The sequence below is a fragment of the Alexandromys fortis genome, unplaced genomic scaffold (assembly GCF_014885135.2).
Source record: "Alexandromys fortis isolate MF-2015 unplaced genomic scaffold, M_Fortis_MF-2015_v1.1 scaffold_17, whole genome shotgun sequence".
Lineage (NCBI taxonomy): Eukaryota > Metazoa > Chordata > Mammalia > Rodentia > Cricetidae > Alexandromys > Alexandromys fortis.
In genome coordinates, this window is record NW_026067896.1 from 18,671,754 (window position 1) to 18,697,206 (window position 25,453).

Here is a 25,453-nt window from a genome sequence, read left to right on the forward strand (position 1 = left end):
AATTCCTAGGAATAATGTCTCCCCTAGGAATGGCAAGAATAGAAGGACCCAGCCTTCTGGTATATATAGGAGGTGTGGCAAGGGTCAACATTGAACTAATGAATGTAAGTTGACAAGAGTCAGACAAGGCAACCTGATACCACCAGGAAACTCCTTGGGGGTGTCTAGCAAGCCCTGATGTTAAACAAGGTCCAGTCATTCCCAGTCACAATGGAGAACATGTCTCACCAGAAAAATTATCCAGTAACTAGTGTAAAAAAACCATACTGTTCAGGATGATGGAATAGACATGGAGGATAAATAAAAAACGCCAATAGGAAATAGGAAACATATATTTTGGCAGACTTCTATAAATGATCAAAGACCAAAGCTGAGAATGTGTATAAATGACATTGTAATTGAGGGTTATTAGACACAGGTGCAGACATGAGTATCATTACTCCAAAATCTTGGCATCCAGAGTGACCTCTTCAAGAGGCAGATATTCAGTTCCTAGGAATTAGAACCCTATCTCAAGTAAAACAAAGCATGAGGTGGGTTGAATGCATAGGACCAGAAGGACAGAAAGGAAGGCTGAGGCCATGTGTAGCTAATATTACAGTGAATATATGGAGCTGTGACCTATTACAGCAATGGAATACCCAGGTTAACATTCCTTCAGTACCCAAAACTCATGTTTCTGGGAAGGACATTATAAGATATTATAAACAAAGGTCACCAGCCATTCAGGCTGTATAATAACACAAAGCAATTAACAGACCTTCAGAGGTACTAATGGCCTTGCTTTTAAAATGGTTAACTGAGAAATCCATATGGGTTAAACAATTGCCTTTAACTGAAGATAAACTGCAGGCTTGAACAGCTGGTACAGGAGCAATTAGATGCTCACCATATGGAAGAATCAACCAGCTCTTGGAATTCTTCTGAATTTGTTGTTAAAAACATCTGGAAAATGGGGAATGGTGACAGATCTAAGAGCTGTCAACAAAGTTATTCAACCTATGGGCCCTCTGCAATCTGGAATCCCTTTGCCCTCTTTATTACCAAAAGGATGGCCTCTTACAGTTATTGATTTAAAGGATTGTTTCTTCACTATATCTTTACAAGAGAAGGACTGAGAAATTTGCTTTCACAATGCCTACTGATAATAATTCTTAGCCAACTAGGAAATACCAGTGGACTATCCTCCCACAGGGAATGCTCAGTAGTCCCACACTTTGCAAATACTTTGTAAATCAGCCATTGGAAATAATATGCACATAATTTGTAAGTCTATAATTTACCCATTACATGGTTGACATTTGTTATTTGACTCAAATGCAGATAATTTAGAAAGAATGCTTGAATAAGTAAAAAAAAAAAAAAGTTTTGCCTAAATGGGGATTACAAATTGCTCCTAATAATACAAAGAGAAGATTCTGTCAATTACCTAGATTACAAAATAGGTTTACAGAAAATTAGAACACAAAAGGCACAAATTAGGAAAGACTGATTGCAGGCTCTTAATGACTTTCAAGGATTGTTAAAAGACATTTCCTGTCTATGACCAGCTGTTAGAATAACATCTGATCTAATAGTTCATTTAAACAAAACCTTAAATGGTGACAAAGACTAAAATAGTCCTAAGGAATTAACAGCTGAGGCAGAAAAAGAATTGATGGTCATTGAAGAGAAATTATAGGAGGCATGTGTAGTTATAGGGAATCCAAATCTTAAACGTATTCTAGTCATATTGCCTTCCAAAAGTTTCCCTACAGGAATTTTAATGCAGAGGGAAGATATTATGTTAGAATGGGTCTTTTTTACCACATAAACCAAGTAAAAATCTAAAAAACTAATGTAGAAAAAGTCCCTGAATTAATTATAAAATAAAATATGAGACTTTGTTAACTAGCAGGTATAGATCTAGCAAAGATTATAGTTTCTTTTACTGCTGATAAAATTTTAAAAATTATGGAAAGACAATGTACCATGGCAAAGAGCTTGTGCTAATTTTTTTTAGGAAAAGTGATAGAATTAACCTCATAAAGAGAATTACTTGGGTTCTTACTCGAATTGTACATGATGCACCCACCAATAACTGGAGTCCATACCTTGTATACTGATGCAAATAAATAAGGAAAGGCAGGTTACAAATCAGAAGAATTAAGTAATATGAAACAAGGTTCTTTTAATTCTGTCCAAAAGGCAGAATTATATGCTATTCTCATGTACTAAGGGATTTTAAGGAACCCCTCAATATAGTTACTGATTCATAATATAGAGGAAGAGTTGTCTTGCATATTAATACTGCTGAATTTATACCAGATAAAAGAGAATTGACTTCATTATTCATTCAGCTTCAAGATATTATAAGGAATGGGCTTTATCCCATATATATATAACACACATTGGATCTCATACACCAATCACAGCAATACATTTTCATGTAGTGTACAAATATCCCCCAACAAAGGACCTTGCTCCAGCAATTACCATAGGCCTTTGACTTTCTGAGCCTGCACTCCCTCATCTCTGAAGTAAGGTCAAAAGTAACTATATCCTAGGCACCCTTCCAGATTGAAATATGATTCCATCTCTAACTTCATGCTCTGGCATGGTATCATTTCTTATAAAGAATGATTCTTGTCACAAGCTAAGCTTTCAAATGTTCAAGTTCTCTGCCTTTGACCTTCACCCTGTGTGACTTTGAGGGCTGCAGGTCTGATGTAAAGGGCTGGCAAGGGTGGCTGTTGAGACTTGGCTCCTGGGTTTGTGGACCACTTTCTCTTCTTCCCAGGATCTTTAAATGTACCTCCCTCTCTCCGTGTGTGTGTGCGCGTGCAGGGATGGTGGTGTGATTTTATTTTTTTTAATTCATACTGGATTAAGATAGGCTCTTAATGGCATCATTTAACTTGATTCATTCTCTCTTTATAAAGATCCTCTCTCTAAACACAGACATATTTTAAGGACTGGTGGTCAGGAAGCCAATGTATGGATCTGGTTAGTGACGGTTTAGTTTCTAATATTCTCTTCTCCCCTACCTAAAAAAAATGTGTGAGAAAAATTCACAAAATCAGCAAGGAGGAATGCCACTTGAAAAAAAATAGAGGCCAGGTGTGGTGATTCATACCTTTCATCCCTGCAGAGACAGAGGCAGGAGGATCTCTATGAACAGGAGGCCAGCCTGTTTACAAGAAAGTTTCAGGACAGGTAGGGCTGTTACAAAAAGAAACACTGTTTCAAAAAAACAAAACAAAACAAACAAACAAAAAACAATAACAACAAAAAACAAAATCAAATTCCCATTGTCAAGAGACACCTCTCACTGGTAAGTCTTCTAGTTCAGGGGAAAGCAGCTTTGGGGATAAAAGTGAGGCCCACCTCACTGCCAAGCTGTGCCTATCAGAAGATAAGTTAGGACTAGGCTCTGGGCGGGAAGGCTGAAGGTTTCTGGATGTGAATCAGTGATTGTTGGTCACCAAATTGCTGCTTCTAGTACTTCTTGTTCTACTTATACTTCATGGGAAACAAGAAGGGGTATGGTGTGAACCTGAAGAAAGACAAAGTTTTATGTCTCCAGGAATGTGAGATTTTCTTACCTATAGGATGTAAAGTGGCTACCAGACCCATGCCTTAATCCCAGCAGAAACAGGCTGATCTCTGTGAGTTCAAGGCCAGCCTGTTCTACAGAGTGAGTTCCAGGACAGGATCCAAAACCACAGAGAAACCCTGTTTTGTTTTTTTGTTTTTTTAAAAAAAACATAAAAAAAAGAATGTGAGTTCTGAGTAGGAGAGAGAAACTTGAATTTGAATTTCAATCACTTGAGGTTTATGTGAACTAAAGGCTTAATCTTTGAATGTCTTCACTGACAAAATGGAAGATCTCTCCTGGGGTTCTATCTAACAAGCTGTTTTCAGGATTAAGTAAGATACTAAATGAAATCAATTAATCTAAGGCACAGCAAATACCAAATCTTCTTGTAAAACTTCTTCCCCTTACATTATTTTTATTAGATTTACTGTGACATCTTCACATAGAGAGTAGTCGAAAACAATTAGTAACTCAACAACAGAAAAATATCAAAATGTTTCTATTGCATCTGATTATATTATGAAGTCACCATCATAATACACGTAGTACTAAAAGCAAATGATTTCATGTTCCAGGCCCATGAATACACTGACCTCCCAGGCTTTACTTTTTCCTGCAGAGCAAAGGGATCTGGCGACTGCTATTACAACAAGAACGATCCCCTTTGAAATGTCCCTCTTCAGCTCACGTGTGCAGTCACTGGGGGCAAGCCCCATTTCCTACCATTCTCTGCTTCATCTTTCAGTAGGATGTGCGAAGGTGAGAGATCTCTCCTGTCACCATGGAGACACCTGCGGTAAGGCTGCCCCTTCGTGACAGATTGGATTCCCTTGAACTGCAAGCCTAACTCAAGATTTTCCTTCCTTACTATGCCCTTTTCAAATATTTTGTTACAACAAGGAAAACAGTAGCGAAAATAGAGACTTATTGCCACTCCGTGGTGAGAGCTGACATGAGCTCCTTCAAACGTGCTTTAACGAACCACACTCTGAAACAAGGAAGTGTGATGGCTGATCTAAACTACTCACTTTGCTGGGCTTAAAATTTTCTTACTGACTTTCTGCCCTGTCAGGACGTAAGGAAGGGTGAAGTTCTAGCTTCAGGCTGTCGCTGTCCTGGAGCTGCCAGCTGTCATCCGTCCCCTGAAGACATGGACTGTGAACCCAACTCTGAACCAAAAGACATCCCTCCTCCTCTGTCAGGCGTTTGGTTACAGAGGTGAACCAACCTAACAATATGCGAGGTTTACCAAAGAGGTTTGCCAAGAGAAACTCCAAATCCAAGCCCTAAGAAAGAGGGCAATCGCCAAGGGCTGGAACTCTGAAAATCTATGAGAACACATAAGCAACCCTAAAAGCCTTCTATGTGAATATTCAACTCTAATACAAGAATGAGGAAGAGGAGGAGGAGGAGAAAGAGGAAGAGGAGGAGCAATAAGCTACTCCCTAGTCAGTATTTCTAAAATAGCAAATTCAAGGTGCATGTGCTAATGAGACCAATAGCTGCTAATAATTCTAAGGATTATGTGGTCGATGCACAAAAGCAGACAGAGGCATCCGTTAAGATTTATGTTTGCATTCAGGTTCAAAGAGTCATGGTGACAATTTCCTTTATTTGAAAGGAGAGTTATTGGTCTGAATGAATTCTTTCAGTTGTTAATAGTGAGAGAAAAGATGTGTTCGTTCACAACTGAAACATGCTTGGAAGGGGTGCACGGATTTTGGGAGTGGGCAGGGCCAGGGAAGAAGAAAGTGTAAATGATGGAAGGCTTCCAGGTACATTTGCCTATGGCAGGCCCTGGACCACAGTCACTCGCTTGTTCGACTACAGTGATGTCATGTTTCTCTTGGCTCAGTGAGCCAGTTTCTTACATTCAGACCTTATCTTTAAGTCCTAAGAATGAATATTCTCGAAAGTTGTCAGTGAGAAAGAGACTGGTGTTCAGGAGCAAAAGGCACATTCTTTCGGGTCATCTTCTCTATTTAAAGTAATGTTACAAGTCAATCTCAAATGTATCTATTCATTCAGCATTGTTTGTGAGGCTCCTTTTCCTTAAACAGAGGACCCAATATGTGCCGGTCATAGATTTGAGTGCAGGGCCTTCACTGGTAGCCTCACAGAGAGCCCAGGGCATTACTGGGCTTTTGAGAGGCGGCTGTTTCCATTGGACAGCAGCCATCATATTTAAAATATCAGTACAGGCAGCCAAAAAGGCTTGGGCGAGCACAGGCTCAGAGCTGTTTTCTGTTTGCTTGTTTGTTTGACTAGTCTGGATTTGTGGCAATCGTCGCTTTTGTGTCTTTATCAATGGCAGCCTTCACTGAAGGAGGCACCATGACAGCAAATGAATCGTGGCATCACTTTAGTAATGTTGGTTTTCATTAACCCAAAGCTCTGCTGTAGAAAGGGCCATCACTCATTACTACCCCCACCCCCGCTGTTGTTTGGTGTAGTCTATTCGCTAAGTCCACTCCCTAAATAAGAAAACCTGAGGCCTTAAGGGTAAAAAGCATCCAGCGTCCCTTCTATCCAACACAGATGTTGGCTGCTCCTGCTGAGCCGAAGCCAACAACTCTCATGCATTCCCCTGCTCGAGCTTCCCTCACAGGAGCAGTTAATAACTTCTAAGTGCACGTGGAACAGAGGAGGAAGGGCTGCCCCCCCCCTGCATCATTTGCATTAGCAGCGACCTTGGGGATCAGAGAGTGCAAAGATCTGTTTATCTGTGCAGATTCTGAGGCTGCCTAGAGTCTCAGGTAAATGAGAGGCAAGGGTAGGGCTGAGGACACTCCCTTCAGGGTTCCGTTGCTCTGTGGTCAGATAAGAGCTTGCTTGCTTCCCTAAGGGATGCCTCTCTTCAGATAAAATCTGGGCTGTGGCTATAGTAGTTCAGCATAGAGTTAAAGTGAGTGTATAAAATGTACAAGATCCTGGATATTATCATCAGGGGAAAGAATTCCCTCTTATCCTACATGTCTTATTGTCTAGTACTTCTATGGCAGAGGAAAAAAAAAGTAAGCCATGAGAAATTTGTCTTTGAGTTCCAGATGTCCCAAAAAGGTTCCTGGGCCATTCTATTATGGAGCTTACAAGCGGCTTAGAGTGCTGGGTGGGTCTCTGCTTGGCTGAATGGGAAAAAGAGCCTGGCTTCTTCTGTCTGGGAAAAGGACAGGGCCAGAGAATGAGAAGGGGTTGCAGGCCCAGATCTGCAGTTAAGCAAGGCAGAAAAAAAAAAAAACAAAAACAAAGACAAAACAAAAAACCAACAAACAAATAAACAACAACAACAACAACAAAAACCAGCATCTGCTTTCCATCCTGAACTGCTACGTGCTCCTGGGCAAAAGCCAGAAGGAAACTCAGAGGCCTGAAAGAACTGCCTTAGACAGGTAGATGCTCCGTTCTTCCTCCAATGGTAATGCTACACACTTGGCCAGCACCTCCTCACCCCACCCCCTCCTGTAAATATTGGCTGCTTGAACCACCAGGTGTAGAGAATTAGGGGCAGGGAGTAGTCAATTGTCTCCAAGGAACTCCTGCTTTCTTGCTTAGGTAACAGTCTTATCTCTGGATGGAACAAACCCAGGATCTTTCTTTTAACCCACGTGAATTTAGTAAAATTAGGAAATCTCTCTGTTCCTTTCTCTAGAGTGCACAGTAGTGACATGTAACTGTATGTCCAAGCTGCAGTGAGCTAAATGAATTAATCCACACAGCTTGTGGTGGGGTACAGGGGGTAATTCCATTAGTTTGGGCTCAGTCACTTGATGATCTATAATAGCTCCATTGTGCTTGAGCTTCATCTTGCTAACCAGTGCTCTAGTTCAGAGGATGGCCTTCTCAGGAGAAGGCATATTTTTACTCCACGAAGGGACTCAGTTCAAAATAAGAGCCAGGTGGAAGGACTCATCTTATTTCACCAGATGAGCTCTTATTTTGGAGGGAAACTCTATGTCGTATGTTGACACAGACATATGCTGAGATTGATTTGATGAAAAAGAAACTTATAGAAGACCCTTTTACACTTGTTTCTCAGTGGTCTTTTACACTTGTTTCTCAGTGGCCCGAGGGAAGGTGGAGGACAGGTGAAGCTGTGTGTGAACCTGATGAAGATTTCACTGGGTGTAGGGGTGGTGGTTTCTGCTCACCTATTAGCGTCACCTCGGAGGGAGGATGGTCCCCATCTTTTTCGTCCCTTCTGATTAAAAGCAGGGGCTGGATCAAACAGGCACATTTGTACCCTAGGGACACATCCCCACTGTAGTTAACACGTTGCAGCTTTTACGCGTAATAAGCAGATACAAATGGTCCTATAAAACATGCCAAGAGCAAAAGAACAAAGAGCCATATAGGATACAAAGGGGGTTTTGTTTTTTTTTTCAAATTTAATCAAGTTTTTCTAATTTAGGAAGAAAGTGGTAGAGAAAAGGCCACTACGAGTGGAGTTGTGAACAGCCCGCTGGAAAGGCAGAGCCTCCCTATGTCACTCTGGATTGAAGCTGAACAGGACTGGAAACAGCACTGTGCAAACATATTTGGGAATTTCTGGATCTGTCCAAAGGCAGTCTGGTGGCCTCTTGTCTGACTGTCAGAAAAGAATGACAGGCACAATTCTACAGACTTGTAATATAACTAAGGCAAGAAAATTATTAATGTTTTATATAAAATAATTTCATTCTTTTCTGTTTAAAAGTTTCCAAAGGGAATCTCTTTACAAACCAGACATTTGTCAAATGTTCCTTTATTAATGGTCACAATCTGAAATAAACAAACTGGAGTTTACTGTCTTGAACACCTCCGGGTTCACAGACCACGTTCAGGGGCCACATCTCATTGCCCCTCCTATCAGCCCAGTGGGGTGAAAAGAGACAATTTTTATATACCAGCTGGTGGGTGAACCAGGTAAGCTTCAAATTCTTTTAAGAAATCTCTGGAATTCCCCCAAGTATTTTTTTGCTGGTTTGGCCACAGCAACTGGCACTCCAAGCTCTTAGTACACCTGGGGCATGTTGATTATACTTCAGAAAGAATAGCCTGATTAGGAATCATGGCATACCTGCTCAGAGCGTAGAGGAACAGAACAGATATTTCTGGCATGACCTGAGTCAACATTTCCACAATCAGTTAGCTCAAATGCTTCCCATTCCTCAGTGGTTTTCATCCGCTTTTCACTCTGGAATTCCCCTCCCAAGACTCCTTACTTGGATAGGCTGGCTTCTTCTTTTGGTCTCCACACTCTAATTCTCTACCTCCTGATATTTTCTTCCCATTAAGTGACACCTTCTGAAGCACAAGGGATTCACAGATGTGGGGTGCAGATTGTATTGTCCCCTTCCTCAAAGCCAAGTCTAGGCCCCCACTCCAAAAGCCACAGGCACTCCTTCAGTTCACTGGACCTTTTTATTTCTTAAAAAAAAAAAAAAAAAGTTCTTGCCTTTGAACCTATGGCCTGACAATAGCCCTGTTTCCAGCAAGATCTCAGAGTTCAGGCTCTGTGCTCTAAATTGAAACTGCCAGCTGGTATGTCACTCAGAAATGTCTGCGGATCCCACAGGTAACTCAGCCTCCAGAGAACACAAATGTAGTTCCTTCTACATACAAGACACTACTTACAAAAAAATCCATTAGTTTTTAGAAAAAGCCACCTCTCTGTGGTTTGTCTCACAGAAAGAGGCAGAGCAGGCGGGGAGGGGGGAGGGGAGAGCATTCTGGGGCCCCTCGTTTTGACCTTGGGAGAAGCTATGAACATAATTTCCAGTTTTTCCTCCAAACTCCCACTGTGTGACTCTGAGTAACTGACTTGATCTACCCAGGTTTCCGGGCTCTAAACTCTGAAGTGGGTTTTTGTGGATGCTCACACAAGAAAATGCACAGAAAGTACTGGTACCCACACATCAGGGGTCTTCCCATTGCTGTGGTCAGCTTTAAGTTGGAGCTTATATTAGAGAAAGAGAATGACTGACTGTCACCATAAAAAAAAAAAAAGCCTGCAAATTAACATGGTAGAGGTATCATTCCAAATGCTATATTTTTTATGAAACATAATAGATAAAAGATTTTAAGGTTTTCTTAAATCCCTAGAATATGGATAAGTATACTCTCAGACTGAATTGATTCTGGGCTTGAATAGGAGAAACATGCAATGCACACAACACAATACTGGAACAAAGTAACAGGTTAGGAGATATATTTAATCATCCAGTCATTGAACTGATAACTCCTTAGGTACTAGGTGGCCAGCACGGTATCAGATAGTTGACCTAGAAGGTCTCTTGTCTAATCCGTTGAGCAACCCAGAATGACTAGTGTCTGACACTGAGGGTCGAGGACCAATGATGAGGTGGAAAAGATGTTTCACCTTGTTGCCCTGAAAAGGCAAAATAAGATCCTAGCTTGAGCTACTCAAAAGCAAAGCCCCATCCCCGTTCCACCAGCAACAGCAAAACCTCCTGCCCTCAAGAAACCAATGCACACCTGAGAGCAGAAAAGCTTTCATCTAATGAGGACAGTGGAAGCAGGCTGAGGGAGGAAAGCAATTAAACAAAACAACAACAACAACAAAAATCCTCACTTCTACCAAAAATGATGGCTGAAGGTTGTGTCTAGAGAGACAAGTGGGTCAGGCTCCGCCAAGACTGCCTCCTTCAGTCTTCAGCCTATAGTGACACTTGAGCTACTGGGTGGGGCTGCCTTACCAGAAAAGAAGATAGGGATTAGGACAGTTAATTCAGATTTTAGAAGGTTAGCTAGCTGTCTTAAAAATGAACCAATACTGACAGTAGGAAACACATTTTTTTGTATTTAGAGTTTTAATCACATTTTCAATCTTTGTAGAGCTGTGTCCATATTTTATATTTTTTAACCTATGTCTAGGAGAGGTATTTTAATACTTGTAATAGGAAGATAATCTGTTATAGTCATAGAAACATACAACGATGTTTTATTCCAAGGAAGAATCCTTGTTTGCAGAAATGCAAGCACAAAGCATGAGGAAAAAAAAAAATCTAGAAATGGATTCCTTATCCCCAAAGACAACCCCGCCCCCTGCCATGCCCTCCTTGTCATCCGCCTGGTTTTAACAATGACTGCCAGGCAGCCTGGCTTGAAGAAATTCACACCCACTGTCCAGTCCTGTTCCAGCTGCTGGAGATGCAGCTCCAGCTTCCAGTATCCGCTGTATGTAGTACCACACCCATGCACAGAGAAAGAATGGGAGACACACTGAAAATGAAGGAAGTACCCCTAGGAAGAGCATCCAAATAGAGACAAAAGGGAACCCTTCCTAGCCCCCTCCTGAGAATAGGGCAGGGCACAGTCACAGTTACCATGGCTCCTAAGCCGAACTATCCTGGCTAAATGTCTTTATCTTTCCTTAATGGTGGCTGAAATGGTACCTAAAGGAATGGGTGTGGTCCTGAATGCCATGTCACAGGCTGGGTCTGTAAGAAGAATGAATGAGACCTTTGAAAATTGGACGGGGCAGGGGATGATTCTCTGTCCCAAAAAGGATATTTGGCAAGTGCAGACTAGATGTAAATGCAGCGGACCTCCAGCTGCAATAGCAAGAGAGACTTGGTCTCATCACTTCATTAAAGTAACCAATATAAAGACAAAGCTGAGATCCCAACTAGATTCAAAGAGTATACAAAGAGTAATACCTTCTATATTTCTTTTCAAAGGCAACTGGCACCAAGCAAACACTGACACAATGTTTCCCCAAGAATGGAGAGTTAATGTTGTCAGGTAGTGGTACAGGAGTATCCCTTTATGCCCAAAGCCTCTGCAAGGCAAAAGGATCCCTACCCAGCTCAGCTATTCTCCCTAGGGAGTGTTTCTTCCCTGGTGGGATCAAGTGGACGACTGGTAGGGGTGGGGTGAGAACGTCAAAGTGAAGGAAGGCTCAGGTGTATGCTGAAGGTGAGATGCTACAATACAAATAAGCCGCTTAACAATGCTGTGCCGGAGGCGCATGAAGAAGGTCCTTAACTCAATGGCACAGGAGGCACAAGAGGCAAAAGTGTACACAGACTCAGGCTCGTTGCAAAATCTTGGCAGATCGCTACCAATTGAGCAGGTAGCAGGTAGCAGTCGGCCCTGGGGCAGCTGCAGAGCCTCCCAGAGGCCAACTATCACTTCCTTTGTTCCCCTTGCAAAGATGGAGTAGCCACCCATCCCTCTAATACACACACAAACACACACACACACACACACACACACACACACACTCAATACAACAACCATACTGCTTCTTGCTAAATCACCAAATGTCATGGGCTATTGCTTTTTGTTTTAATGCTATCCCAGACTGTCGTATGGCTTCACTATTCAGGGCATCAAGTCAACTAACTCATCAGGGAGGAATCACAGGCTGGGCGAGGTATTTCGTCCAGGACAGTACCTGGGTGGAAAACCGTTCAATAGCTGATAAAAAGCATGTCCTCTTCTCTAATCTGTCCTAACACCAGCCAGTCGCCGGTGGCTCAGTCTAACACACAATGGCAGTTGGACACCGCATGCACTCAATGTCGTTGTGCAACTGCAAACTAAAATGTTCTCTGAAAACTCAGCTTTCTTTTGGACGAGAAATATTAACGACACGGAAAAGGTAAACGATTACGGTAAAATAAAGTTGATCATTTTCATTGCAGCCACGTTAGTTGTTGAGTCTGGAATCTGACACACCCAGACCTAGATCAGTTTAAATGTGAGAAAGGAGGGTACCCCGGAGGACTGGTATTCCAGGCACCCACAGAACCCTCTCCAAGGCGCCTTATTGCCAGAGCTAGGAGAGGGGCGCGGTCCGGCTGCCAAGTGCCGGTGGAGAAAGGTGTCATCTCTCATAGCCTGCCAAACCCAAAGGATCCATCAACAAAAAGCACACCTCAAGCTGCGGGAGCACACACCTATCCCCACGCCCCATTCCCAGGCGAGACTGGAATCCGCTGAGCCCTGTGAGGCAGAAGCTCTGGGCAGTGGAGATGGACAAACAACCCGAAGTTCTCCGAGTCAGTGTTTAGGTTTTCCTCTTTGTTTTGATTTCCTCAAGCCCCACGGTCGCTGCACCAGCTTGGCGCCGGCTGTGCCGTCTGGTCCGACCGCTGCACTCAAGTACCCGGACCGCGCTGGGTCCCTATTTCCCGAGGGACCCAGCGGGGACGCCAGTGGCATCCGCGCCACCCCGCCCGCGGCCGGCTAGGAGTCACCGGCCGACTCACCGTGATCCGCGGGATGTTCTTCTTGCCCTGGTAGGACATGGTTGCTGCGTTGGCTGCAGGGGATGCCTGCCTCGCTGCTACTGCTGCTGCTCCTGCGTCTGGCTCAGCGCACAGCGCCCCAGATCAGGTGGAGGGAATGGTGCACTGGCCGGTGCTGCCGCCTCCTCTCGCCTCCGCCCCCCTCCCGGGCTCCCGCGGCGGCTGCCAGAGACAATAGTAAATCTCCTCGGTCTCCCTTCGCCCCGACCCGCCCCCGGCCACTCGCACCCTCCTCCACTGGCGTTCACGCCCGGGTTGGGGTTTCTTTTTTGTTTTTTCTTTTGTGGTGCCAGCTGGGACCCCGTAAGGCAGGAATGGCTGATCTGAGACTCCTCCCTCTTCTCTCTTATCCCTATTGATTTTCTTCTTTGCATCTGCCTCACCCACTCCCCCCGCCCAAGGCTCCCCCGCCTTTACTTGCTGGATCCGCGGAACCAATCAGCTCCTCAGCCACCAGGGGGCGCGAGGGACTTTTCAGGGCAAGGATGCTACAATCCCAGGCGATCCCACGCTAGTGGCCTATGCGCCTCTAGGGCCAAACCCCTCGGAACACCCACACCTCCCACTATTCCATACCCGGATCTCCCATCTTCCCTACTATGCTTTTAAAAAGGAGATGACACCGGACTCATCTCCGGGAGTCGGCTGTCATCCACCATTTGCGAACAGAGTTTGGCGCCGCCGCCTTTGTTAGAACCAAAGGCTGGGCGGCGCCTCTGCTGCTAGCAGGGTATTTGTAAACAGCAGGCACAGACCCTTGGAGATCAGAGACCTGATCAGACTTTATGCCACTTGACTCAGTGTCTGGTGCTCCTAGACCATAAATATATGCACTTAAAAATACAAAGCAACTTAACTCGGGGCATGGATGTGTGTAAGAGCAACGTAAGGCTTCTTGCTGGTTCTCTGCATTTGAAAAATATTCTTTGCCTGACTCTTACAGCTCAAGAAAGAGCATGTGCTGCTCTGTGGGTACAAGGCAGAGAAAACCCCTATAGTGGGAAGGCAGAAGCCCTGCACGTTCCCTGCTCAGCCACGGGGTTGTGAGGGCACCTCTTTTTGTCAGTGTGGTTGTCTTTGAGCAACCCGCCAGGTAGGCAGCGCAAAATCCCGGGTTTATTGTAGAAACACAATATTTGCAAGAGTGAAAAAGGTGGCCTTTGAAGCGCTGGTACCTAATGTCTTTTGGCTGAAAAGGCCAAGAGAGACTGGAGAAGCCACTATGCGTGGAACAGCGATGGTGGCGGCGCGGGGGGTGGGGGGAGTTCTAAAAAATAATCCCAAACATACAATTTTAATAACATCAAAAAATTAGCTTGCGATGCAAAAATTAGAAAATCTTCTTAAGTCTCCTGTCACCTCCCCAGCTCTCCAATTCTCAGCCCAAATGTTCACTAAACAGAAATTCCATGCCTGTCATTAAACTTGAGGCAATCTGTTAGGGATCTGACATTGACTTTGCTATAAGGCAGGCCTTCTGGCCACACTTCTTGACAACTTACAATTAAACTGAAGATTTTCTTGGAACAGAACAGCTATATGTAAGGCACCTACAGAAATAGGGTTCCGAATGTCCTAGCTTCTACTTCTCACAAACAGGAAATGAGCTAACCTGATCACATAATCAAAGGACACGCTAATTGCCTCAAACACTCCCTCTCTAGCATGCTAATCCAAGGCTTCCGGTTAGTCATGGGCGATTGGACAGAATGCAATTTTCAAAGGAAAAGTTGAACAATTTCTCAATTTATTTCTGGCCCAGGGGAAGAATGCCAAATGAAGGTCAACACATTGAAATCTTTTCCAAGACACAGAAAAAATGAAAAAGGAAAGAGAGAAAAGACTGGGTCAAAGAAACACCCTACACATTTTGGGTTGCTCTTACATAGATGCTAAAACCACTAACTAGAGGGAGTTGTGATATCACAAAGAATTTTGGGACTAACATGCAAATGAGTAGGGTTATATTTAGAGCAAAGAGAGAATAAACTATGGGCTATGAAACTATGCAGAGCGATGTGTGTGCTTCTCTCTCTCTCTCTCTCTCTCTCTCTCTGTGTGTGTGTGTGTGTGTGTGTGTGTGTGTGTGTGTGTGTGTGTGTGTGTGTATCAGTCTGTTTCCCTGTCTCTCTCTCTCTCTCTCTCTCTCTCTCTCTCTCTCTCTCTCTCTGTCTCTGTATCTCCTGGATTTTATTGTTCCAAACTTAACTTGTACTAGAAGAGATGTTTATAAGTTTGTTTAGGAAAAACAGAGATGGATACTGAATGTTTACAATCTTAAACAAATCTATTACTACTACTATTCTTATTCTTTCTTCCTATTCCTCTTCCTCCTCCTTCTCATTTTCCTTTTCCTCTTCTCTCTTATCTCCCTTACTTCATTTTCTCATTTCTGTTTACGTCATGGCTTTCTTTGCCTCTATTTCCTTGGATGATGTCACCGAAATCCAGAACATCCTTCATTAGATTCCTGTCACGGTTTTTGACTACTGGATGATCATGTAGATGGTGCAGAGTTGACTCAACCAGTTGAGGTGGAGATTGAATGCAAGAGGCAATGCTCAGGAGGAACTGTGGTGTGTCCCTGGGATCAGACTGCTGCAGAAGTCCCTGCGCAGGAATGCATTATAGCCAGCTAATTATTTCAAGCTGCTGCCATCATCAGAGCCTTGCAGCAAACAATTCTTCCCTTCAGCTGTCCCCTTCAGTCATCTTCCTCTTTCTTAAAAGAAAAAGAAGAAGTAAAAGAAAAGTCTTTGGGATGGCTGAAGAAAAGAGCCTTACTTTGCAATTCCAGCAGTATAAAAGACAAGGCAACCATCAATTCAGGCTGCCTCTGTGTCTGGCCAAGAGAGCAGTAGAATCAGCATGATGTTTTCCACAGAAGGATTCAGAATGCTTTTTCCTTGGATACACAGTAGGACTTGGCTTAAAGTATCACAGGAAACTGTGAGACAGAGAGACTCGGACACATAGAAATAGAGACTTGGTGTAGGTCCCAAAGAAACTTAACTTTGGCTACCAAAGCTGCCACACCCAAAAACTTTGGTCAATGGCTACTCTATTCCAATTGCTCAGGCTACAGGCTTATCTTCATCCTCAATGTCCTTTCATCAGTCATACTCTAACCCTTCCTATCACTCTGTCAGCAGATTCGCTTCTACCTTTAAATACATCAAGACTATGAAACTCCTCTCTCTGTCAAGCCATCCTCAGCTCTGTAAGCTTACAGGAGTAACTCTTGGCTGAGTTCTTTACCTCAGCAACTCTCATTATTAACACAGCCCATAATACACACATACTCTTTGCTTTGTACTTACTAAAGACCATCATTTTTCTAGATGGTACAGTTAGAAGCATGAATGGTAATGTTGCCAACTGTGGAGTTTGCTTCCCACTTTCCATCAGAAGAATGCTATTTGAATGTATTGCTAGCTCCCATCTCTACTTATCCATTCCCATAGCACATTTTATCATGTGACTTATTAGTGCAGCACTTGATATATGGCTGGAAAATAGACTTCTCCCCCTCAAGAGAATGTAGGCTTTTTGAGAGCAGTAAATGTATCAATGTTAGTCACTGAATGGCTCAAATAGGTCCATCATCATTTAAATTGCCAAAGAATTGTCAACATAAAAATTTTAAAATAAATGTTTCTCAAGGAAGACTATACAGCTGGAATAGTTTTTCTGCAACTCTTCCATATAGTTGGAGTCTAGATTTTTAAAACATTAGTTTTGGTTCTCTATAGCTTTGTGTTTTCTAATTCTGAATTCAACTCAAGATGGTTGGAGACACATTTTGCTAACATGGGCGAAACCCCAAAATTCCAAGGACACATACAGCCCAAAGAATGACTGAATAGAAATCTTATCCCTAAACACTAATTGCAAGGCCATTGCTTTAAAGAAGCTTATATCAAAGCTCATTTATAGAGAAGACCAAGGGCTTGATTGTGTGGATTGAATGAGATTTCCCCCGCCCAGTCTCCTGCATTTAAATACTTGGTCAACAGTTGGTGCTGATGTCTGGGGAGGATTAGAAGGAATGGTCTTGTTGAAAAAAGTATGTCACTGCAGGTGGGTCCAAATAAACCCCCTTTTCTATAAAAGTTACTTTGGTCATGAACATTTTATCACAGCAATAGAAAACCAAACGTTTTTAATTAGAGATTTTGAAAATCATTGATATTGGCTTTCAAGGAAGAAAACATGGACTGGGGTCCAGACAGATGTGTTGCTTAAGAACCCAGACTTGGAGGAAAAGGCACATTGACCCACAGTCCATTGTGCTGATTTCCTCATTCTATCATCTTCCCCAGTTTACATTTGCTGTTTAAAACTTGGTTTCCATGCAGGTTTGAATGAGAATGTCTCTCCCCACCCCTTATCAGCTCATGTATTTGAATGCCTGGCCCCTAGTTAGTGGAACTGTTTGGGAAGGATTTGGAGGTGTGGCCTTGTTGGGGGAGGTGTGCAGCTGAGAATGGGCTCTGAGGTTTCAAAAGCTCATGTCAGGTGCACTGTCTCTCTTTGCCTGATGCCTGTGAAATGTGTTAAAGGGCTCTTAGTTACTTCTCCAGCACCATGTCTCCCTGTGTGCCCCCATGCTCAGAACCTTAATGGTAATGGCTAGCCTTCTGAAAATGTAAGTCTCCAATTGAGTACTTTCTTTTATAAGGACTAACTTGGTCATGGTGTCTCTTCACAGTTTAGACCACTAAGGGAGTTTCCTTTTCTATAAATTGAAGACTGTGTTTACCTGTCTCACAGGGGAGTGGCTTTGTGATGAGTTATCATATAATTCAACTATCAATTTAATGAATTTCTGCCATGATGCCAAGGTAAGAGGAGCACAAATATTTAAACAAACCAGACCCCCCCAAAAATCCTTTCTCTCATGAAGCTGTCATTCTAAGAAAAGAGGCGAGTCTAAACATTTACATGGTATTTATAAAGTGGTTGCCAATACATTGGAGATGAGTGAGGTTAGGAAGAGGAAGAGGAAGTCACTTAAATTCATTGTAAGTTTGAAGAAGAGTTTACCCACAGGAGTCACCAGAGGGCCCCTGAGATGATGCTAGCCTGTACCAAAATAACAGTCTCATACTGAGTGTCCTTTGAAGTAAAAACATCAGTACTGCTGATGGATGTGGCTGAGTTATAAGAAAGGATCATATTATTTATTTATCTATCTATCTATCTATCTATCTATCTATCTATCTATCTATCTATTTATTTCCATTTGAGAATACAGTGAAGATAAGGATGCTGTTGGGGTTCCAAGAACTAGGTCCCAAAGATGAGTACTTTGATGGGTCAAGATATATCAGGCCCTAACTCCAAACACAGGTACCTCTGACCTCCATTTGCTTCTCTCCTGTTGGTGAAGCTTGGAAAACTTGCTGCCAAGTTCCCTGTCTCCCTGGACAGCTCTACCAAAGGAAAGCAAAGTGCTTCACTCTTCTGCATGAAAATTCCTTAACCAAAGATGAAGCTCAGATGATATGAAGGCACACACAAGTCTGTCACTACACCTGGATGTTCTTGTCACACATGTGCCGACTTCAGTCTCAATAAAACTCTACCATCCACTCCCTGGGTCATACAGACTTTGTCTTTGGCCATTGTGTGCTCTCCAAACCCATTTAGTTCCACTAAAATTATTTTCTAGACCCCTAAAAATTGTCTACAATCTATGTTCTCTCCCTCTCCCGCAGAACCAAGATATACAAGTATCTGAATTACATACAGTTGGTGCATCATTACACGGTTATGACATGCACATCATAGACGTGCATGTCTTTTTTTTCCAATTAACCTGTCAGTGTGTTCCTGGGAACCTTAATGGGCAGAGGGGAAATTTTCCCTCATGTCTTGTCTAGTCAAGCAGATGAAACTGGGCTAGGAAATCTGTGTATAGAATGAGAAAAAATGGGAAAGTCTGGAAGGTGTCTGTGAACATCACATGAAGAGCAGGGACAGCAGATGAGCAGCTGGGATTCGAAGCTGCAGTGTCTTTTGAGTCAACAGTGCTAGACAAGAGGAACTAACACGTGAGTGTGTCAGGGTGACACCACCATCAGGGCGTGACGTTTTGAGTGTCATGGAAAGTAGAAATCTTCACTTTTAAAGGAAAGCCGAGATGACGATAACAAAGAATCAACCCCTCACAGGTGAAAACACTCTCAAGACTGCATGGTTTTGACCAGAGTTCCTCCAAAGTGAGCACTTCCATAGCCATCTTACAGTGCTATGTGGGGTCGTACGCATGTATGTGTGCATTCACACCTGAGGGCTGTGTGTGTGTGTATGCTTTGTGATGTACTAAGTTAGTGAAGGATTGTTGGGGCTAGTTTAGTGATGAAGAACCTGCCCATCCTGTGTGCAGTTCTAGGATTAATTCCCAGCCTCCCTTTCAAAGTTATGAAAGTAATATTTACAGAATGCAATTATCTGTATGTTCCAGAGTTTGTTTCTTGTTCTAAACAAAACCTCATTGTAATCTTTTTGGGAGAAAATCGGGGTACAATTTGCAGACATCTAAAACAACTGTTTCAAAGTATTTTGTTGTAAGCAAAGAGAGGGAAATGGGATAGTAGCTAGCACATAAAGCACATGATAATTCAGCAAAACATTAACAATGTATTTGTACAGCAAATGGTAGAATCAATAAGGAGGCACTAGAGAAATGAGAGGATTTCTTCATGGAATTCTTAAACAGAAAGCACAGGTGACACCTAGTGTTCACGTGGAAGGTTTGTCCCAAGCTAGCAAGAAGATGTGTCCTCCCCAGTCTCTGGAGGACACTGTTCCAAGCAGGCTGCTACGCACATTGGAAGAGGTAGTGTTTGGGGACTGTCTCCTTCCATGTGCTTTCTCTGCCATCCACTGAGACAACGGCAGTGGAAGTTAGAGGAGAGCTGGAAAGGAATGAGGGGGAGTGGGGCAGTTAATGGGCAGCCAGATGGAACTTCAATCAGTGGCCATGCCTTGAAAGGGAGTATCAGCAGCGGTGACAGATGTTCCTTCAGCCGCACTATCTTTCGACCTGTAGGTAGGAGTAGCAATGGTGGAGAACTAGACCATGATGTTTTCAGGAGAGTGCTGAGACATCTCAGAGAAATTCAAGGAAACTGAAGGTCAAGCATGAGTCTAAAGCAGTTGAGAAGGAAGAGAAGACTGAAGTTAATTAAGCAACAGCAATTCCCACTTCTGATGTCTGGATGCTTAGTAAATTCATCTGTCTCTATCATCCGAAGTTTCTTTATAGAGACTGGAACAGAGCAGAACCAATGGAGAGAAAGGTTAATTAAATACACAAAGGAAAAGCCCGGGAAATTCTGTCTACCTTTTAATCTCCAAAAATGTCTAAACTAGCTATGCCACTTGCAGTTTTGGCTTTGAAAATACTTATATTTTGTGCTATTAATATAAGAAAACATTTCCTTTTGGCTTTTATTTGAAAGATGGAGGAAAAACAGCTCAAAGATAAATCTAAATCTAGATAAGTACTGAAGGAGCAGGATCTATCCACCAGGCCTTGGTGAGATAGCTTAACTGCTATCATGTTACATAGAAACATTCATTCATAGGACATCTCATCAGGTTATTTGGACGTGTTAATGTTGCCTGTATTTCAAACAAAGAAAATCTTAGTCTGTAATTCCAATGTGACAGAATGAAATTAAAGAGACAGTTCCCTAATATTATTTGATGTTTACATAGTAAGCCAAGGAATAAACTGACAAATAAGTTTGTCTTTGATCCATGTAATTAATAACGACATCAAACTCACAGTAGGTTGGGCAAAGGTATTCAGTCTTTAGTGTGTGAAGTTTTTTCTCTTTTCTTCAGTAAGCTGTGATCCTGAAGGCTTCTTCCCTGACCCAAAAGCTTTGTCTGTAGCTCATTGCAAAGGCCTGAAGCCGGTTAATGAGGTTGGGAGGGAAGGGTTGGGTTACTACACGGTGAGCTTCTCTGCTCCATCGTAGGATGGACAGACAGAGAGCTTTGTCATGGCCTAGTTGATTTATTTGAATTGCCTTGAATTGCAAAGATGTTATTGTGAGCCACTTTTCCTTAAAAAAATAAAGAGAAGAAAAGAAAAGAAAATCCACGTCTCCAACTCTGTATGGGTTGAAGGCTGGGAATGGAGGTCCCGGGTACTGTTTTGTTTTGATGAGGCCATGGTGTGGACCGTGTCCTCACTGTCCCATTCCACTATCTTCCTATCTTTCCGAAATCACTCTTGTACCACAACGTTCAGCTGAAATCCCCGTGTGAGAAAACCAGGGAGGTGGAATTAGATGTTTCCAGAAGAGTGGTGGGGCTTGTACACATAGTTTTATTTCTTTCAGTTACATAAAAAAAAAAAACAACTTAGAAAATACTTCTTATTCTCATGTTATGTCAAGATTGGTAGCAGGAATCGTTTCTGCCACAACAGAAGCAGGATGTAGCCTCTGACATTCAGACACCTGTTGGATGACATTATCTTGAGGGGGTACACAAAAATGTCTTGGTGCCTGATGGACAACAAACTCTCAGCTGAAACTGAAAACCAAAGCCATTAGGACCAACGAAGGTCCTCTGTAAGAGTGGAACCACGTAGAAGAGGTAATAAATGGACCCATAGCTCATGTTTAGCCCTTTAGATGAACACGTGGTGGTCATTCTCACAGAACTATTGTAAGAACAAAAATGACAGAACAGTTTCCACATTGGTTTCTTAGCCTCAGGCAGGGAAGACCCAGTAGCGGATTCTGAAACTAACCCCCATTCTTACCTAAAGTTTATTTTTATTTTTATTTCTATTTCATGGAAATGGAAGATGCGCATTTAAAGATCTCCATTTAATTCACCAATCTGGAAACCATATAAGCCAGACAACTTCCAGAGAAAGACTGAATTAAGCAATAGCCCAAACCTAAGAGGCTATGTGTTTTTCTAAAGCAGATCATTGTCCATTCAAGTACATTGTGTAGAGCCATCAATTTAGCAAATGGATGACTTTCTGTTAGAAAGAGGGATCAAGAACAGTCTATGTAGTCTTGGAGCAGACAACAGATATACTAACGGCCCTAAACCCAGATTATACTAATTACACTTCTCTTCTCTCCACCACAAGACAGTATGAAAGATCTAAGCTGCTATACAATTTGGGCACCTAAGTAGTACACTCCATTGATGGCATGATACAAACCCAACTGAACAAGTAAGAAATTACAAGTACATTGTTGATGTTGGTAAGACGCATGAACTATAAAGGCAGGGAAATGGTTTCCAATGTTTCTGGACCCAATCTCTTCAAAATAGAGGGCAGGTCATTACTCCGAGCAACAGTCTTTACACAGAGAGCAACACAAGCCAGGAAAAACCTCCTCAGGCTTTAGAGACGGCATGTTTCATACATTCCAAATGTGTTCAAACCCACTCATGGAAACAAAACAAAACCCTGTCTCTTCTGCATGGTGTCTAGAATAAGAAAGGGTCCCACAGCATGACCTAGAGAACAAAGCCTGACGCTTTGGCAATAAGACCCAATAACTGCGATGGTACTAGGAGGGGGAAAATGCCTCTTGGAGGCTATGTAAGAGTAGGAGAATGATAACTTAGATTCTCTGACTTTGGTACAAGAGAAATCTACCCCAATCGAAAGTTAAATCCTTGAATAATATGGGATACTGGTAGAAACTGAAGCCTGAGCAGAGACAAGTCCACCATGAACTAGGTTCTATTAGACCAAAGCATCATAGAATAATTTGACTCCATCAGTTGTTCATAACCAATGGAAGTGGACCTCTTGGTAGGGCCTGAGGAGAGGTGAAAGGACCAATTCAGCCTGATGAGCTGGTCAGCCTTTCTCGCATCACTGACTACTGTTGCTAAGTGCCTTTCTGTCTGTATGCTCTAATACAGAATGTGGACAAAGAAAACACACAGGTTTGTTTGTTTTATAGAGAGAGTGTTGACTGGGACCTAGAAAAGCCTTTGATAGAAGCATACGGGTATGCCTATTTGGGTGGGTATTAGGAGTGAAGATCTGCTTACTACATATTGGCTATTAAAATCTTCTCGAGAGCATCCATTCAGAGAGAGGCACTGAACAGTAAGGTAGATAAAGTGATTATCTGTTGCCATCAGCCACATCGGTGCCACAGTGGGATCATCAGTGGAGTAGACACCTTGACAGGGCTAAAGGATCTACAAGAAACTAACTCCCACTCATCAACACTAGCTTGGTTACTGTTGCAATCAATGTTTACCTTGACAACAACAGAGAACAATACTGGTTGGTTCCCAAAGATGGTACCATCTGGCAAAGGCACAAACAGCCACTTGGTTACAAGTTGAATACATCTGAAGATGCAGTGATTCATCTTTATGGAAATAAACCGTTTTAGTATGGACTTGGCATTCCTGTTCCTAGGGTGTCAAAGATACCACTACATGAGGGCCTCAGGATTGAGTGATGTACTGGCATGAAATCCCACATAATATCAAATCATAACAAAGGATCTGGGTAATAGCAATCAAGTTGCAAAAAGGCCACAGGGTCTGAGGTACCATGTGTTAAGTCAGATACCACATGACCACATCATTCTGAGAGAATGTATAGGAAAGATTGGGCAATAACTTTCTGGAAACAATGTACATTTTATATTAACATCCTTAAGTGGCAACAGATCCACAAAGATGTCCAAAAAGGGTTAATAAGAACCAGAGCTGAAAGAAGATTTAACTTCACTCCCATTGGGAGATGCATACTTTCTATTTCTGTAGTTCTTTTATTCCTGTCTTTTCACCAAAGAAGCAATGTTTCCACCAGGGGGCAGAGCATGGGTACTACTGAAATACAAGTTGGAACTGCAAGCTGTGCTTTGTGCAAATAATTAATAATAATAATAATAGTAATCATCATCATCAAAAAAGCCAATATTATAATAGGACCCTATCAGGAAGATAGGGCCTACTGCTATGTTATGGAGGCAGGGTAACAAGTTGCCCAACCTTGATGCTACACTGGGAAGCATGTGAGGCACAGAGAACTTGCACCTGAGAAGGGCTTGATGACCAGGGACTGGGACTTCTCTGAGTCCTGACACCAGGTGAATCACTTAATCCAGACAAAAGGGAAGGGAGTCTTGAATAGTTGGTAGAAGACAATAATGGCATCGTTGTGGTCTAAGACCAGTTGTGGAAGGGAGGCCATGAGGCTCTCAAAAGAGGAGTCATCTAAAAACTGGAATAGTTTCTTTCAGAATTAACGCAGAGAAGCAAGTAGAGAGGGCCGGAGGAATGGCTCAGGCAGGAAAGCTCTGCCTTTTCTGTTGTCTACAGCACACCCTGGAGCTCTTCTCAGATGCCTCCACTGACTGAGTTCGTCCTCCTCAAGGGTCTCGACCCTCAATGGCCACTTTGTAAGTCACTTAAGAAGTGCCCACCAAGAACAGCCTGCTCCCATAGCTGACTAATGTGAGCACGGCAGGGCAGGCTCCCCTACTCCATTGCAGTTTCAGGCCTGCCTGTCTACTCAGTGGAAACTCACTTGTCTCTCTGCCCAACCCGGCCTTCCCTTCCTTCCCCTGCCCTTCAGCAGAGAGTAACTGCAGGAACACTCCCTGATCAACTTCCTGAATACTGTCCACAGAATCTGTTTCCTAGAAAATCAAACCAACAGCACAAAAGAGAGGCATCAGATGTTTAAAAGGAGAGCTGTATTTTAACACATATACATTTCATATTCAGATTTATATTTCTTATTTGTTTTGAACTTTTGTTTCCTCTAGTGCAAGGTCTCTCTCTCTGCAGCCCAGGCTGGTCTCAAACTCACAACTCTCCGTCTTCAGCCTTCCAAGCGCCGGAACAATACGTGCGCTGTACCACTGCTGGCATATGTAGAGATGTAAAAACTGCAGGGACCTGGCAACTTCTAGCTCGCTCATACATCAGCCTGCAAACACTACTGACAAACCCTCCCTGCCATCTGACGTAACATATCTTCAACTAACCGGAATGCCCACGGCTGGGTTCGTTTACAAGGCTTGGGGTTTTCTTTCTTTACACCACGTGCCTAGTTTGTGGTCATTTGAATCTCTGGCATCTGATCATTTGGCGGCCCATTGTTTAGACTCAGGGGAGCAGTGAACTGTCCGTATGGCACGGCCTCCTCCCCAAAACACCACACACGACACATGGGAACCCTGAACCACAAGATGGAATCTCTGAAAGATGGGACTGTCTTCTAACAGCCCATTTCAGAACATGCGCAGAAGTTGCTGGGTGCATCATTGCATGAACTCAAGACTCCGGTGAATGGATTCAGATCCCGACACACGCAGCACGCACTGTGTGGAACACAGCACAGAGCTTTCCTGAATGAAGGGAGCAAGCCTCATTCCTGGATGGAGACTCACAACAGCTGAAGCACAAAGGCTGTAGCCCCAGGGCTTGTCTCCAGGTTTCTTATCTGTCTCCAGGAAGGAACTCAGGCTGTGTGATTTTTTTTTTCTTTTTCGCTTCCTGTACTTTAGCTATGGTATATGCTCTGAGGCTAAAAGCTCTGTCTGCCTCTGGCTCTCTGCCTTCAGAGATCCAGACGAGATGAGACAGATGCCCT

The 25,453-nt window shown here is 43.0% G+C and overlaps 1 protein-coding gene across 2 annotated transcripts in view; it reads right to left on the reverse strand.

Annotated features, from left to right (window-relative positions):
- Positions 1–25,453, reverse strand: part of Dpysl3 (dihydropyrimidinase like 3) — a 113,533-nt gene that overhangs the window by 56,574 nt on the left and 31,506 nt on the right. Inside the window, exon 1 of one of the 2 annotated variants that reach the window (XM_050162055.1) lies at positions 12,793–13,045. The exons of the other annotated variant lie outside the window; for it this stretch is intronic. Within the exon in view, the coding sequence (XP_050018012.1) occupies positions 12,793–12,831 (39 nt within the window). The 5' untranslated portion in view covers positions 12,832–13,045. Of the gene's footprint in view, positions 1–12,792; positions 13,046–25,453 lie in introns of those variants that run through there. 2 annotated transcript variants of the gene reach the window in all.